The sequence below is a fragment of the Cyprinodon tularosa genome, unplaced genomic scaffold (genome assembly GCF_016077235.1).
Source record: "Cyprinodon tularosa strain WSP-4 unplaced genomic scaffold, ASM1607723v1 ctg507, whole genome shotgun sequence".
Lineage (NCBI taxonomy): Eukaryota > Metazoa > Chordata > Actinopteri > Cyprinodontiformes > Cyprinodontidae > Cyprinodon > Cyprinodon tularosa.
Window position 1 is genome coordinate 223524 of NW_024039238.1, and position 17035 is coordinate 240558.

The 17035-nt window shown below is 42.3% G+C and overlaps 3 protein-coding genes and 1 non-coding gene across 4 annotated transcripts in view; 1 reads left to right on the forward strand and 3 right to left on the reverse strand.

The window, feature by feature from the left end:
* The window catches only part of pelp1 (proline, glutamate and leucine rich protein 1), a 43683-nt gene extending 42644 nt beyond the window's left edge, over positions 1-1039 (reverse strand). The window contains exons 1-2 of the mRNA XM_038303167.1: positions 588-1039; positions 411-475 (exon numbers count right to left, since the gene is read on the reverse strand). Coding sequence (XP_038159095.1) covers positions 411-475; positions 588-728 — 206 coding nt within the window. The 5' untranslated portion in view covers positions 729-1039. The remainder of the gene's footprint in view (positions 1-410; positions 476-587) is intronic.
* med11 (mediator complex subunit 11) lies at positions 779-3858 on the forward strand. Its single transcript, XM_038303168.1, has 3 exons — positions 779-989; positions 2170-2300; positions 3689-3858. Exons 1-3 carry the CDS (start codon positions 920-922, stop codon positions 3842-3844), a joined length of 357 nt encoding a protein of 118 aa, XP_038159096.1. The 5' UTR covers positions 779-919; the 3' UTR covers positions 3845-3858.
* A 5718-nt stretch (positions 3859-9576) lies between these two features.
* Positions 9577-15362, reverse strand: LOC119795271 (eukaryotic initiation factor 4A-I). Its single transcript, XM_038303179.1, has 11 exons — positions 15249-15362; positions 14146-14188; positions 13816-13948; positions 13599-13738; positions 12265-12433; positions 11709-11818; positions 11492-11635; positions 11284-11421; positions 11110-11199; positions 10811-10890; positions 9577-10021 (listed from the first exon to the last, which is right to left on the reverse strand). Exons 1-11 carry the CDS (start codon positions 15338-15340, stop codon positions 9877-9879), a joined length of 1284 nt encoding a protein of 427 aa, XP_038159107.1. The 5' UTR covers positions 15341-15362; the 3' UTR covers positions 9577-9876.
* On the reverse strand, positions 12043-12182 carry LOC119795277. The gene has a single exon (XR_005282313.1). It is a non-coding gene; the product is annotated as a small nucleolar RNA SNORD10 (small nucleolar RNA).
* Positions 15363-17035: the final 1673 nt, after the last annotated feature.

Sequence of the window (17035 nt, forward strand, 5' to 3'; positions counted from 1 at the left end):
AAAGAGACAAAGTAAGGGGATAAACCAAAGAGATAAACTAAAGAGATAAACCAGAGACAAACCAAAGGGATAAATTAGAGATAAACCAAAGAGATAAACTAAAGAGATAAACCAAAGAGATAAAGTAAAGAGATAAACTAAAGAGATAAACCAGAGACAAACCAAAGGCATAAACTAGAGATAAACTAAAGAGATAAACCAAAGAGACAAAGTAAAGGGATAAACTAAAGAGATAAACCAGAGACAAACCAAAGGCATAAACTAGAGATAAACCAAAGGGATAAACTAAAGAGATAAACCAAAGGGATAAACGGGTATTGACTGAGGGGTTGCTGCTCTGACACCGGGACCATCTTGCTGCTCCTCCCCCCCTCCCGGAGCATCATGGACCCAGCAGCCGCGTCACTCACCTGGTTTTACTGGAGCTCAATTTGGCGTTGCTGAACCCCACGAGCCCCGCGGCGTCCCCGGAGCCCTGAGGAGGAGACAACAAAAGGTAAAAACACGCAGGATTTCCACCGGTCGGTTTCCAGCTGCCGAGCAACAAAGGCTGGAGCGGCCGGTCCACCGGAAGCCGCCCCGGTTACCTGTGAGGAGAAGACGCCATGTTCTCTGTAGTTCTCCAAGGCTTCGGACAGAAACTCCGGACGCTGCTCCTTCAGCACCGACACCAAACCCTCGGTGAGTCTCATTGCAGCGGCGCCATGCATCCAAGCCGAGGCAGCCATTTTCCGCCCCCCTCAGCGCCAGTGTGACGTCACTACTCAGCGACCGCGTTCCGCTTCGTCATTTCTTCGCGCCGCCGTAGAGAGGCTGGGGTCACTGGTTGTAGAAACTCTGCTGAGTTTCTTTGTCCTTTTTATTTTTTTGTGGCGGATTTAAATCTTCTTCCGGTGGATCTAAATATTTTCCCGCTCTGATGGCGAACGAGCGGCTCCGACTGCTGGAGGAGGTGGAGAAGGAGATCGCGGTGGTGCTGCAGTGCGCTGGTGAGGAAACTGGAGCTAGCAGAGACCCAGCGGGCCGATGCCAGAACCCATTATTCCTCCGATATCAGTCTAACTACGGCGGCCTATTAGGGCCATTCAAAGAATTTAAAAAAAGGGATTAAAATTTCTGGATTTAAAGTGGCTTAACTAGAATAAACACGCAAATTTAGAAGGAAAGATTAGAAATAACAATTTCCACTGTTACGGTGATGATATTCAGCTACATCTGAGTATAAATCCAGATGAAAGCTAACCCGGTTTAATGAAGCAACTATTGATGCAGTGTTGATTCAACTCACGGAATACTGACACCTGCTGGACGTTTAGAGACAATACAGGCAGCTGATAGGACAGAATAAACTGAATTATATATGTTGGAGCTATTTATTCTTTATTTCTTTATCAATTTGAATTGTATTAATTTATTCTCAAATCAATATTTTGTGTATTATTTACAGTTGATTTGCAACTAATAATTGTTGATTCCATTTATCTCTGTTTGATTTTTTTTTTTATTCCATTATAATAATTTTTTTTTTTGCTCTGAGGTAAGACAGGAAGTGGTATGGGTCAGTCCACTTTCTATAAGTGTAGGGGCCTGGGAGACAACAAAGCAGAGTGTTAACCCTGTAATCGCTGAATAAAATAGGAAAATTATTGTAGGTTATATTCTATTATTTCATATCTATGTTTAAATTGAAAATATCTTTAATATTTTTATATGCAGCCAATAAATAATGTAAACAAGTATTATAATGTGAAAATATAAGGGAAAATGTGAATGAGGATGTTGCTTGACTAGGATTTTAAAACAATAAGTACAGTAAATAAACTAAGAGTCAATTTGAAATGAACTTTAATTCAGGTAAGTTGAGTGATAACTGAGAGGAAAAGGATGACGCAACCAGAAAATTAAAATAAAAACACAATGATGTTCCTTTTGCTTTTAGGCTCCAAAATTCTGGATCATTTTATAGATGAGACTTTTTTTTAGCAGATGCATCATGTTGACAGTTGTTTTTAAATCCGGTTTAGTGAGTCGGTCAATAGAACTACTTGGATGCAGTGTTTAGCTCTATGGGCTCCATGCATCGGGTTAATTACGTAATTAAGTAATAACGGAAGATTATGTAAGAGTTAAAGGAAGAACCTGCGGTAAACCTGGACGGTCTCTTTGCAGGGAACATCGTTCTGGAACTCTCCAAAGACAAACACAACGCCAGCTTCCTGGACAGACAGCTGGTCCAGTTCCAGACGTCCATCAACCGGGTGGAGAGCGAACTGAGCGCCCAGATCCGCTACCTCACACAGGTCAGGAAGCTCTGCAGCCTCTGGTGCAGGTGCTGCATACCCGGGAATGTATGGAAGGAAATCATGCCATAAAATTAGCTCGAAAGGATTTTAATTTTACACAAAAAAAAAAAATATTTACTGACAAAGACTTTTGAAACTGAAACTAAATGTTTCAAGCTAGGTTATTTAATTTCAGATATTTAAAAACAAGGATAAAAACAAAAATAAAATTACATTTATATTTAGTTACTACGATAGAGTATTAGGGCTAGGCTATTTTTTTATTATTATTTTGAGAATAAAGTCGCAATATTATGAGAATAAAGTCATCATACATCAACCGGTTTCAGAAAGAAAGCTTGGAGCTCTGCCCGGCAGATGACATCAGACCAGCTCCACCAATCAGCAACCAGAGTCCACTTTGACATCCTGCCCAGTTTGATGCTGCTGCTAAAAGATTTCCTGATTTGTTAAACCGATGCTAAAGTAGAACTTCACATGATGCTCCACATTCATCATTAGAGGGAAGAAAGGGATTCTGGGAAGAGTTGTCATAAAATACAAATTTATTCTTCGTAATTTTATGACTTTATTCTCGAAATAGCAAAAAAAATGTCTAACCTGGCCCTAATACTCTTTCGTAGGTTTCAAATCCTTTTTTTTGTTTTTTCGGTTTTAATCTTTTTTTTTTTCTTTCCAATTTTTTATTTTTATTTTTTTGGTTTAAATTTTTTTCTTTTCAATTTTCCTTTTTGTTTTTGATAAATATTTCTTCTATTAAAAGAAAAAAAAACCTTTTTTGGGGGCGGGACTTGGATGCCATGCGGTGTGGATAGATGACTGACGGATTCGACACCTGAACTAAATATTCCCATATTCTTAGCTTTTCCATTCAGGAGCTCTGAAAACCAATAATCTCTTTAGAATTTTGAACATAAAATGTTTATTTTTCTAAGTAGATTTTATAGATTTTTTTTTTTAAAACAGAACATATATATATACAGGTGCTCTATATATTCATAAGGATGGCACAGCAGGAAGACCCAAACCCACCATTTATCCTGCATCCATCCTTATAGGGGAAAATAGGAAAATTACACAAGATGGGATCATTAATAAAAGTTGATAAGTAAATAAGGAGCTAATGTCTTTGAAGGTAAACCTAATGTGATGAGGCCAGGATGCCTCGTTAATTTAAATGAGGAGATTTCGCTTAATTCTTGGACTCTATTGCTCTAAAATCCCCCAAACAGTGAATGTTTGTTTGCAACAGATGATTGACATTTAGAACAGATGAGAGTGGCCTGGTTATCCGTCATATTAAGGTGTTAAAGTGAGGAAAATAAGTATTCGAACACGGTGGATTTTCAGTAATAACGTTTAACCAGGTTAATTTTTCCCAACAGGTAGCTACCGGTCAGCCACACGAGGGCTCCACTTATTCTTCCAGGAAGGACTGTCAGATGTCGCTGAACAGAGCCGAGTACACCAAGGTGAAGCTGGGGGAACTGGGTCGGAGGTGTGAAGCCATGCTGGAGCAGCAGCAGCAGCCTCAGGTGTGAGATCGGAGGCCGATCCGACGCCTCTTTGTTTTGGTCGGGACTGAATGGGCCAGAACTGAACCAAAGGTTGGATGTTCATCGCTTTAGTGGAGCTCATTTCTTCCCCTTTTAGTTCAAGGAGCGTTTCATAAATATCAGCAGATTTGACACGTCAAGTCCTGCATCGACTCATTTCATCAACTGTCGGCTAAAAACTGACATTTTTTCCCAAGTGATGGTTTAACTTTTTCTATGTATGAAATCAATAAAGACGTTTTCCTAAGTTACCTCCATCCTGGAATCATTTAAAGTTTAATATTGCTGGATTTTTCCCAGAGGATCAAATTCCGCCTGAAATTACATCTATGAATTAAAGCAGGTTTATCTCCAAAAACTAAGAATTGAAAACACAATAGTTTGTATTTGTGTGACAGAAAAGCATCGAGGAATATATTTCAGGTGGAAACACTATTTCAAATGTCACCATGTCTGATTTATAGATGATTAAACGAAGAAAAAAAAAGAAAAATATTTAGCCGTGCCAAATTTGTTTCAAAAATAAATAAATTAATTAACTAAATTAATCAAAAATAAATTTAAAACATTAATAAATGAATGCATTTGTCTGATGACGAAGTGTAATTTCACTTGCTCCTCTTCTCCTGTTAATACGGTAAAGCCCTGGAGAGCGTCCGGCTCCAGGCTGCACGTGATCCAAATGAGCCAATGAGCTGTCAGTCTGGGTTGCTGCTGCTGCTACTTTTAGACACAGCAGGCAAACCTGTGGCAAGCCGGGCGATGGGAAAGAAGGAGAAGACCATGAGAAAAAGAGAGCAGAGAAAGTGTGGACTGCTGGAAGAACTGCGGTGAACTGGTGAAAGAAAAGTGAAATGGCGTGCTCAAAGATGACCCTGCACATTTAGAGGATGTTTGGCTCAACCTGCTGCTGTGAAGCAGGATTCTCCACCATGAACAGAATCAACAATAAATCTGGATCCAGGCTCAAAATGAGCTCCTTGATATGTGCTTGAGAATGGCTTAGTCTCTGGTTAAACCCAGGTTTAAAGCCTTGCAGGGCAGCCTAAAGCCCACTGCCAACATTAAGACAGAAAAAAGAAAGAAAAAAACAAACAATCAGTTCAGGGGTTTGAGAAAATATGGGAATCAGGAAATTATCTATAAACCAAACTGAACGATTGTTGTTCTCTACTTCAAAAAACACTTTAGATTTTAACATGGAAAAATTTTCTATTTTCTTTTATATATTTTTTATTTAAAAAATCATGCATAACATGGATGCATAAAAATCTAAATTAATTTCAGTGTTACGACTTTATTCTAGAAATAGCATAGAATAAATAGATACTTCATTATAGCCAAACACCATAAAGCCCATTAGAACCAGGGGCGGCGCCGGAACATTTTATAAGGGCGGCCAGGCACCAACCAATGCACACTGAGAGGTGGCCAAAAGCACCAGAACCTCACGGTCAATCTACACGGTTCCAACAGGAAATTAAAGAGCAAAACATCCACATTTTCTAAATAAAGAAAAAATATACTTTCTCACATACTTTGCTAAGAAATAGACGATTATATTCAAACATCCGAGCTTTCTGGATAAAAGGTACAGTGTATAAAATTCTTTCAGCTTTTGAGCGAACATCTTTTTAACTGTCATTACTTACCTACTTTTATCAGTAATCATTCTGCATAAAATTGATATTTTTAAGTACTAATATCTACATAAATTGATTATTTAATGAGTTTGTATTAAAATAGTTATTTATGATTGCACTGAAGTAGCCTAGTTGACTTGACCCTATAAAAGAGAAAATCTAGTTCTTAAAAGAGCTTGAATTCTGTACTTATCACCTGTAATGTTAGTATATTGATGTGCATAATTAAAAATAGTGTTTTTGTTGTCAAATATTTGTAATATATGTAAAATGTTTTGAATATTCCAATAGCTTGGTTTCACGTGACGTCACAGTGCTGCGTCGCGACGCCGCGAAACTCAGATGGAGGGCAGGAAGTGAAGTAGCTGAGGATCTGCCGTCTGAAATAACGCCTATATTTTGTGTAGTTTACGGCTGCTCCAATCGTTGGAACCGAGAAAAGGAAAAGAGCTTTTTACAAAGTACCAAAGATTGTTGTTCATAAAGGTGAAAATTGTAAAAAGCTCACAGAACAACGCCGTAAAAAATGGATTCTAAACCTACGTCTGCGATCTGAAGGAGCAGTCTGCCAATGCCCGTGTCTGCAGCGACCGCTATAACGTTATGTTAGCTTGCTAACTTTTTTTTTGTGGTTGTGTTTATATAGCATAAGGTTGTCGTTAAATGCTCATGTACTTAGTAATGATTAATAAGTTACCGATAGTCTAATATGGACTTCATTGTCACTGTTTATGCTGTCCTAGCGCTTTGGCTGACGTTGAATCGGTAGACTGGGCTCCGACGGTCAACCCCGGTTATCAAAAAACTAAGCCCAAATCAGAAGCATCTCTTCAACGAGAGAAACATAAACAACTGTGAGGCTAGCCGCTACTGCTAACGCTAGCATCTTTTAACACATAAAACAATATAAGAACAAAAACTCACCCTGGCGAAGACTAAACGATGATCGTCGTGGAGACGTTGTGGACCCACCCGCTGACGAAGAAGTTATACGCCTCCATACTTTTATTGCTGTTTGGTGTAACACGACATCTGAAGGACCAGATAGTTCGTTATGTCGACGGCCTCCACGGTCGGCAAATCTTTAAGGTCCAGCGAAAACTCACTCCTCTTCATGAGGTACGGGTCACGTCCAACATATCTGTCAATCAACTCCTTGTATCTGCGTCTTGAAACAGGCTCTAACTCCAAACAATACGGGCTCTTGGTAACGGTATCCTCCATGTTTATGCTAACTTCATAGACTTCCTGTCCTCCATCTGAAATCGCGGAATCGTCACGTGACTGAAACCCGCCTATTGAGAGTATTCCTGCTGCCACCATCTTTATTAGAGGTAAATAAATGCTAGGGGGGCCTTAGGGGTGAGCAATGATTGGCTAAGGGTGGCCATGGCCCCCCCTGGCCCCCCATCTAGCTCGGCCCCTGATTAGAAGCTCAGACTTTATAGAACCACATCTTGACTAGAACTCAAGCTAATCTGGACTGAATCCGTTGAAGCACGTTTGTTCCACAGAGGTTTTAGTGAACAGACTGCTGGGAGGAAATGGGATTTTAGTGCAAAATGCATTTTTTTCAATCATAAAAGGGAATCTGATCAGGAAAATATGCTGATTTCCATTTTTGGATTGTTTCTTTGCTCCTCAGATTTAGTCGTTTCATTGAAATTTACCAATAAAATCATCAAACTGAATAGAAAATAAGAATAACAGAGCAGCTTATGGAACGCATGCTGGTTACATCACCTGAAATAGTTGCACAATGACCTCTGACCCCTCCTTAGAAAGGTCTGACCCTCTAGTTTCCAATGATGGCGGCCATTAGGGGGCGGGGCTAAAAATGAATACCTTTTATTTGTTCACACTGCTATAAAACAAAAAGAATTTGTGAAAAAATAATTTAGAAACAAGTTTTAGAAATTTTAAAGTGTGTGGATGAAACACCATGTGTATGGAGTGAATTTTCTGCCAAAACGTTGCGTACTAAAAAGCAAGTTGGAAACACATAAAGCATGTTTCACATTATTACTCACAAATAAAACTTGTGTTATGAACTCTCCTCAAATGTCACTCACAAAAAAATTTGTTTTTCAAACTGTCCTTTAACACACACACAAAAAAATAGTTTTAACGTTGCACTAAAAATATAATTTATAAATTGTCCCCAGATACAAAATGATCTCTGCTCACATATAAAACAGCCTCTCCTCGCGTACGGGACAATTCTACGGACTCCGCGGGAAGTTTCTGCCATCCAAACAAAACAACTGAAACGTGCTGGTGTCATAGTTAGCATGCTTTATGCGTGTGTGCAACATTCTGGTAGAAAAGTGACTCCATACATGTGACTGTGTTTTTGGTCATTTCTATAAACAGATAATCAGCAGGTGTCAGCGGGGGCCTGTGCCGCGCCCGCACGGATGAAGGGGTAATTGATTATTTTTACGGCGTGATTCTTTGGTAAATAGTTTACAGGGCCTGTCTGCAGGATTCCAGGTCCAACCCACCCGAGTCTCCGCCTCCGCATCCAGTCAACCCCTGATAACCTGATTATTGGACCAAGCGTGTTGAAGCAGAGATGCAGCCCTGAAGGACAGCAGACCATAACCAGGCTTAGTTGGGCTGCTGGATAAAACCTGGAACTAAACGCTATTTCTGACATTTTGGATTTTAAAAGTTTCCTGGGTGGAAGAGAAACATCTTCAGACTTGGAAACAAAGTCCAGTGGATTGATTCCCCCCCCCCATTTTTTTAAATCAGTGTATACAAAACGAAAGTTAGTTCAGTGCAGCGGTGATAAAATGTAAACATAAGACTGAGATACGTTTCTAACATTCAGTGTTTTTTTCCATCAGTGTGATGGCGGGGGGGGGAGAAGCTGCTGCAGAACCTGCTGGGAGAACAGTCCATGGTGGGGGGGTGAGGGGGCATTGATGTCACGGGACACGCAGCGCTGGGATGAAATGTCTTTAATGGAGGGAAGAGGAGCCCCCATGATCCTCTCTGCTGTTCTCACCTTCTTCCAGTCTGAGGCGCTGCAGCCTCCACACCACACAGTGAGACAGCATTTTACTGCATGTCTTTGGAGTGGGGAGTACCAATATGGCAGACAGTGGCTTCCCTTTTTTTCCCAGCCAATCAGCAATCCAGGGAATAGGTCAGTGGTGGGGGCAGGTGGGCCCTCCTCAGGAAGTACTGCATTCTCATTTATTTTCTTAGCATTACTTTATTCTCATAATAAAAATATCCTGGCCATAATACTTTATACTTCATTAGTCATCAGATGGTGGCGCTGTTTTCTCATCAGAACCCAGCCTGAGGGGAGCAGCTATAAAATATTAGATCCTACTAAATGGGAAGAAAAATGGCTGCAATCAACCTTTTGTTTTACAAAAGGTCATTTTCCTCCATGAAATTGCCGACGATGCATTAATGGAAGAATTTGGATGAAAACATTTGTTCAAATTTGAAATGCAGAAACCAGTTTGTGTTAAAAAGGAGAAACCTTTATTTTTTTTAAAGACCATTAAAATAAATACTTTACAGAATCCAATGTAGAAAACTCGATACACCGTCTCAAAACGGTTAACATCCCGTAATGAAATTTGAAGCGATGGGAGGAGTAGATGGAGGGAGGGGGGGTTATAAAGGAAAAACATGGCCAGCACTTTTTAAATGAAGCTTATTGAGAATGCTTGTGACACAGATGGCCTTTTTTCTCCAATTTTCTGTCATTTGGTCCTTTCATGCCTTTTAACACCCCACCCACCCCGAGATGGAGAAAAAAAAAAAAAAAAAAAAGTGAATCAGAAAGCACGGATCCGAGGCCAGCCTTTCACTACTAAACCCTTCGTCTCCAGGTAAGGCGTTCCTGAACGCGGCCCGCATTATTCCACTGCTATGACCGCCGTCCTAAACGCTGCATATTTACACTTAAGGCTGGATAAATACTGCCCCGGTGGCAAACACCCCCCCAAAAACAACTTCATTCCCTAACAACTCCCGCAGACCGCAGCGCGCTGGTAGCCACACTCCTGATCGCTTCAGTTCAAGTAACAGATTTCAGAGCAAACACCATTGAAATAAAGATTGCTTTTATCAATGTTTTACAGATGCAGGCAGTTCTGAACCGAAGGAGATGCATGAAGGTCTACGACAACTACGGTGAACAGATGACAGTTCAGCAAGCTATCCTTCCACTTAGGCAAAAAACACTTTCAATATTTGGATACAGAGCATAGTCAGTGAAATTCGCTGAAGTTTAAAATTTCTTTCCCCCGATCACATAGCAAAAAAAAAAAAAAAAAAAAAAAAGAAAAAAACAGGACTTCACTTCTAAAATAAGCAGGTTGGGGTGGATGTTAGGGCATGTAGAAGTTAGATGAGGTCAGCCACGTTCATCGGCATCTCTTCCACGGTGGTGTTGTAGAATGTCTCGATGTCCCTCAGGGTTCGTTTGTCGTCCTCCGTCACCATGTTGATGGCTACTCCTTTTCTGCCGAAGCGACCGCCGCGTCCGATCCTGAACGGAAAGAGGAAACCGTTAGCCGTTACTGTCGGCAAAGAACGCAGCAGTTAGAGCTTCTACTGAAAGTTGGGCTTTATTTCAGCTCTGCAGGAGGAGGTCAGTCTCTTCATTTGTTCGACAGCTTTAATGCAGCTTTAAGTAAACGCCCAAATGCGGGAATAAAATTAGCCTCTTATAAACCCTGGGGGGAAACGTAGCCGCTTATAATACAGAAATTCTGGTAACTTTTCAATTTTCTTAGATCTAATTAACGATTACCACTTCCCTCATTTTTCCCTCTTAATGAAGATATTTAGAAGTTTTATTTAAAGCTTTTTAGGGCTAAAACTTCTCCAGTAGAAGTTTCGGTATAGAACAATTTTATTTTTACCATTTTTAATTTGTACTATATATACTATACTCCTGCTTCAAAGGGTCACTGTCAGCTTAAGGCATGTTTTAGAGTCTCTATACTCCAGTTAAAGATTAACAGATAACCAAATCAGTTAATTTCAATCAATATGATCGTTTCAGCTGTAATATTTTTTTTTTTCATCTTCCAGCTCACATCCAGCCAATCAGACGTCATCACTGACCTCCAGCAGACCAATGAAAATGCATCTTTTCTCCTGACTCAGGAGGAATGACCTCCAGAAGTGAGGAGAAAAGTTGTGAAATTTAACATGAAAAGAAAAATATTGATAAAATGTAATTTAAACCTATTGGATGACATCATCCAGGTGTTCCTGAAGCACATTTTTAAATTCACATTAAGACTGGTCTCCTGAGCAGCAGATCATTTACCTGTGAATGTAGTTTTCTCTGTTGGTGGGCAGGTCGTAGTTGATGACCAGGGACACCTGCTGGACGTCGATGCCTCTCGCCTGACGGAGGAAAAACAACGAGTTAAATCGCTGCGTCTTTCAGCGATCAGAGGGGCTGTCGCCTGCTGTTTAGTTGTGAAACAAAGACTTTGACTAGGCCACAGTGGAGAGCAGGCATGTTTCTATACCAAGGAACTTTCAGTCCTAAACCACCACTGCAGGTGGAAGGAGAGGGAACCTTGGAGTGAACCAAACATCATGGCGTCCGGCTGAACGTACCAGCAGGTCGGTGGTAATGAGCACTCTGCTGGAACCGGAGCGGAACTCCCTCATGATCAAGTCTCTCTCTTTCTGGTCCATGTCTCCGTGCTGGAAGAACAAGTCAGAGTCAGGCACCTGGAGGTTCGTTCCCGCCGCTGGGACGGGCGGCTCTCAGAACATGGCGGCCTTTACCAGAGCGGAAACGGTGAAGTCTCTGGCGTGCATCTTCTCGGTGAGCCAGTCCACTTTCCTCCTGGTGTTGATGAAGATCACAGCTTGTGTGATGGTCAGGGTCTCGTACAAGTCGCACAGCGTGTCCAGCTTCCACTCCTGGAAACAAAGCGGCAGGTTTAGTCTGGGCGGAGCTCCTGCTGGACGAGGACAACCCTCGACAACTTGCCTCTTTCTCCACGTTGATGTAGAACTGGCGAATACCCTCCAGGGTCAGCTCCTCCTTCTTTACCAGGATTCGAATCGGTTCTCGCATGAACTTCTTTGTGACCTCCAAGACGTCGGCCGGCATGGTGGCTGACAGAAGGACGACCTGCAGGCACACGTTTCTTTAGCGATGCGGACCGGATCCGTTTTCAGGAAGCCTCTAAAGAACAGAAGCTCACCTGGATGTTGCTCGACAGCTTCTGGAAGATCTCGTAGATTTGGTCCTTGAATCCTCGGCTCAGCATCTCGTCGGCCTCGTCCAGCACAAACATTTTAATGCTTTTGGAAGCTGAAAAAAATAAACCAGATGACCTGAATGTTGATTTAAACCCAGGAAACCAGCCAGATACATAAATTCATCTAAAGTCGATCAAACAGACTGATTGTTAGAGGAACTTTCCATAAAATGATTAAATTATGTTTTAAGTCCACCATTAAATCAGATTTGATCTCTAACTTGTAAACAGGTGGTTCTGGTTCCTCCCTGAGGAAAGCGGCGTTCAGATAACGGCTGTAATCAGAAACATGGGAGTCTGATCACGTCTCCGTTCTTCTGACGCAGGGACAGCGCCGGCTAGCAGAACGCCAACCAGAGCAGCTCGGCGTCAGAGGTTGACGGAGTCAGTTGACACGCATGGATTTCATCATTATACAGCAGCTCCTAACGTGGATGCGGCCTGGAGTAAATCTGAACCCTGAGGCGGCGTTACCTTAACATTTATGTCTGTTACTCACAGAGGTTTTTGCGAGTCAGCATGTCAAAGACGCGGCCGGGGGTTCCCACCACGATGTGAGGGGCTTCAGCCTGCAGCTTCTGGACCTCGCTGCGGATGTTGGTGCCTCCGATGCAGGCATAGCAGCTGGCTCCCATGTAGTCGCCCAGAGCCAGAACCACCTTCTGGATCTGGACAAAGAAAAGCAAAATCCAGCCTCACTTCTGCACCGACGTTCAGCCACACGAGAAACAACCATGGAGTTTCTCTGAACAACCACAGCTTCTCCCTACTCACCAGGAATCAGTAACTAATTTAATACTCTTAGAAATAATTTTAATGCCATCGCCGAGCACCCATGGCTCCCATATAAACACGACAAAACCCTTGGTCATCTCTGCCGTAGACAGACAGCAGCCTTGGCCCAAATTTGTTTTTTTCTAGACACTTGTTGAAATCCATCCTCCAGCTTCTTTTATGAACATACGATCGACCGGAAGCAGTTCCGTCGATCGTATTTTGATATATCTGACGAAATAATTTACATAAACGCATTTGAGTCATTTTCAAATGCCACAGTAATCAAATTTCATTTTCATGCCAATTAAGGCTTTCATTTAAATAATGGACCAGAATTGTGTCCATAATCGTCAACATAGAGGGAAGAACTCCTGAGATTATCAGAGCATATTAGGACTGAATGATTGTCAAAAATCTAAAAGCAATTAATTTCCTCCAATATTGTCATTTTGCCGTTTTCTTCCAGAGTTTCAGTCTTTTTGTGACCTTGAAAGGCGGCTTCACCAGAATCTAGCGCAGCAGGACTTTACTGCAACGTAAAAGTTCTCACTACTATAAAGCATGGATCTACGTGCTAGCTTTACTCAGCGACAGCAGGCCCACTTTAATCCCGCTGCCACCACCGAAGGTAGAAATTTAATGTCCATTTCTGGCTAAATCTATTTTGAAGCATTTTTAGCGCGGCACCAGGAGAAACTAAATGAGCGGCCGCTTAAAGGAAAGCAATGGCATTTCCCCCCCCCCCACTGTTTGCCAAGAGACAGATCTCGGAGGTGATGGAACATCTTAGCATTACCCTGGAAAGTAAAGATATTTCAAGGTCTGGGAGACTGAATTCCCATCTGCAGCATAACTGGCAGCTTTTTTCCTTCCTCCCCCCAATTATTGTCCAATTTGTATCATTAGTTTCACTTTAAGAGTCTGGAGTTGGGATGGAGTGCCTGGTTGGGATCATCTAGTTGCTAGTTTGTGTTTATTAACTGCCCAGATCTAGAGCAAACTAACATCCAGCTAAATGGGATCCTGTGCAGGAAGTTAGGATCCAGGTGGACCTACCTGCTGTGCCAGCTCCCTGGTGGGAGCCAGAACCAGAGCCTGGGTGGCCTTCATCTCCACATCAATCTGCTGGAGGATGGAAATGGCAAACGTGGCGGTCTTCCCAGTGCCAGACTGGGCCTGGGCGATCACGTCATAACCTACAGCAGAACGGAGACGTTACGGTCAGCGACGCTAACTCAGATTATTCACGTTCATCCCGAGGCGGGACACTCACCCTTGATACAAGGCATAATAGCCCTTTGCTGAATAGCAGATGGCTTCTCGAAACCATAGGCATAAATTCCCCTGAGCAGAGTTTCTCGCAAGTTCATCTCATCGAAACTGTCCACGATCTGGTTCCAGTTGCTCTGAAGAGGAAAATATGGAAACACCAAAAACATTTAATCACTCACAGCCTGATATCTGACCATCCATCACCTCTAACAGGTCTTACATCCAGGAAATACAAAACAAAACATGGAGGAAAAATGATTTCTGGCCCAAAGTCATCAGATATTTATATTTTCCAACAGAGCATGATCAGATGTGGAGAATGAAGACTCACCTCAATGATGCCATCGGGCTCCATGCCCTCCGGGCCATTATCCCTGAAAATAAACACAAACAACAGAATTAAAAACCCGATCGAACAGACTTTAACACGATAAACATAAAGCCGGTTTAATATGCGACTATCAGAGAACCGGTGATGAAACCAGAGCGTGTCTTCCTACAGGCCGCGTCCTGGAAGCGGAGGCCGCCTGGAGGAGCCGCCATCTTTACTGCCTGATCGATTCAAGATGGTCGCTTTCCTGTCGGGCCGAGATGAAGGGGGGGACGGTACCGGGACACACGGTACCGAGACAAAATGTCCCGATAAACACCGGCAGAGCCGCGCATTAAAAGGGGGACGTTAATAAGTTTTTAACACACAGACAATAAAAAAAAGGGAAAGTGTCGTAAAAAATGAAGCTAAGCTAACAGCGGGCGGGCCTGCTAGCAGAACATTAGCTCCGATCTGATGGACTCAGCGTCACTAAACAAAAGCGGCGCTGAAAGGCAGAACCACCGGCGGTTTACCAGATCCGAACCGGACCGGAACCAGCCGGTGAAATAACGCTACAAAGGAGAAACGGGACGGGAAGTCAGCGGACCACGAGGCCGCTGCTGCCGGCATTGTTCCCCGCCGCTCAGGGAGGGGGGTTGCGCCATGTGGACCAGAACACGGATCCGAACCCCGAGTGGGTCACGACATGATTCGGACTTCAGAAGCAGCGGTTCTGGAGGATCCCCGGCCCAGCGGGACCTCTGGGGCCTTTTTTCTATCGGAGCCAGCGGTTGGACTCACGTGCTGCACACGGCGCCGGTAGCCGTTAGACCCAACCGACCAAAACCGAACACAGAAACCGGCGTCACACCAGAAATACCGACCGATAAATCTCAGATAAAAACTTTAACTCGGAAAGTTTAAGTTTTCCTCTCGGTGTTTTTCGCTCATCTGTTTAATTTAACGACAGCGAGGCAAGGTTTGGGCCTAAGCGGCTAATCGATCCGCGCTGCCAAACAAAACCTTCCGTAGGAACATAAACATCTCCCTAACTGGATTTAAGCTTCTTTAACCCTCCAAAATAAGCCGTTTTGATATGGATTATTGACTGTTTCACCGACCTGTTTTCATAGTCAGCCGACATTATTCCAAAGAAAGAAAAAAACGGCAGGAATGTCTTATATACGTTGAACGTACAATGCCGCGCTCTCATTGGAGGACGTCACTGTCATTCTACTCTGATCCCGCCTACATTCGGTCATGATTGGCCGTTGATGCAGACGGATGGAAAAAATATGGCCGACCAGGGCGGGACTTTGTAATTTCACAACCCGGCAGGGCGGGGTTTGGATTTTTTAAAGAGACAGTGCACCTATCTGGGCCTGAAGGTCGCTTTGTAGTTTTTTCCGTAGCAGACAGATGATAAATTAATGAAAATTAAGGCGTGATTCCCGGAAGTCAGTAACAATGCTGGACATAAAGCATATTTTATTGGAAACAGAGCATATATTGAAGGAAAAGAGGTTTAATTTGGAGGTTTCAAAGGCTTATTCTATCACGCATCACTGTATCACTATTGGCTACATTATATATACATAAAATAAAAACAGCTGAAAAAATGAATTTATTTTTAACCTTGGAAAAAAATATTTTGCTCTCCTTTCCCACCAATTAAATTCTATTCAGTTTATTTCTATAGCTCCAATTCACATCATCTCAAGGCACTTTACAGTTCACCAGATCATCCATTCATTGATTCAGTTTTTTTAAGGAAAACCAGCTGATTGCATCGACTCATTGACTCTTCAGCAATCCCTCACACTAAGCATGCTTGTAGCGACAGTGGAGAGGAAAAACTCCCTTTGAACAGGAAGAGACCTCCAGGAGAACCAGGCTCAGTGTGAGCGGCCATCTGCTGAGGCCCACTGGGGTTCAAGGAGACAGAACTCTTCGGCTGCTTCCTCTGAAGGCCAGATTCGTCGGCCGATTACGTCACAGCATGGCGCTGAGGTCTGGTCCGATTCCAAGGCTCCTCGTAATGTGGCCCACAAATGCGTCCTTCTTTTTGCCCGATTAGAAGAAAGGTTCCGCTGTGTCCTCTCTATCCTTGGGTATCCCAGGATTCATTGAGAGACCAAGCCGGCTGCTCAGTGATCAGAGGAAAAAGGGAAATGGCGCCGAACAGTGGTCAATATTGGAAATGCAGTTTAAAGGGGAACACCGTTTTTTTAAACTAAACTGTTCGTCATTTATTCTTTATGGTACGCCAGCATTCAGAACATGTAGGCTAATCACTGTCCCCCAGACATTAAGATTTTTTATATTTATATGTTTTTAAAACAAAGCGGCGTGTGTAAATGATGAACAGTTTAGTTTGTGCCTTCAAATCGTTGCCCATAGGAAGACGTTACTTGGATATAACCAAACGGAACATCTTCAGAACGGCTCCAAATGACACTAAACTCATATGGATGAGTAGAACATGATGGAATAACGGAAAATAAAGGGCCCAATGTAAAAAAAACACTGTTCCCCTTTAATATAATCAACTCTGTGAATAGTTCCGTCTGTAATGAATGAAAATAGTTGTTTTAATGGTTATAGAGTCAGATATGTGGCAGTAATGTTTGGTTTATCTAAAGGTTTTTATCTGTTACTGTGTAAATGGGTTTGGCTGGAATTTAAGGACAGATTCTAATATATCTGCAGGGTGGGGACTATAAATCTGATAGGATTTAAAATTTTTTGCTTAACTATTTTTGTTGTTGAATTTAATTGGTTTTGCAGATATATTTTTTATACATATGTTATTTAGATTTACTTACATCTTTCTAGCCCTTTTAAAGAATAGAACAGAAAAGCCATGATGTCACATGGGGTTTTCCTTAATATAGATAAATAAAAAAGG

Coding starts and splice junctions, on each gene's coding strand:
- med11 (XM_038303168.1), top strand. CDS start 920: ATGGCGAACGAGCGGCTCCGACTGCTGGAGGAGGTGGAGAAGGAGATC. Junction 990..2,169: donor GGTGGTGCTGCAGTGCGCTG/GTGAGGAAACTG, acceptor GTCTCTTTGCAG/GGAACATCGTTCTGGAACTC. Junction 2,301..3,688: donor AGATCCGCTACCTCACACAG/GTCAGGAAGCTC, acceptor TTTTCCCAACAG/GTAGCTACCGGTCAGCCACA.
- LOC119795271 (XM_038303179.1), bottom strand. CDS start 15,340: ATGAGAGCGCGGCATTGTACGTTCAACGTATATAAGACATTCCTGCCG. Junction 13,949..14,145: donor AGCCCGATGGCATCATTGAG/GTGAGTCTTCAT, acceptor TTTCCTCTTCAG/AGCAACTGGAACCAGATCGT. Junction 12,434..13,598: donor CCAGGGAGCTGGCACAGCAG/GTAGGTCCACCT, acceptor TTCTTTGTCCAG/ATCCAGAAGGTGGTTCTGGC.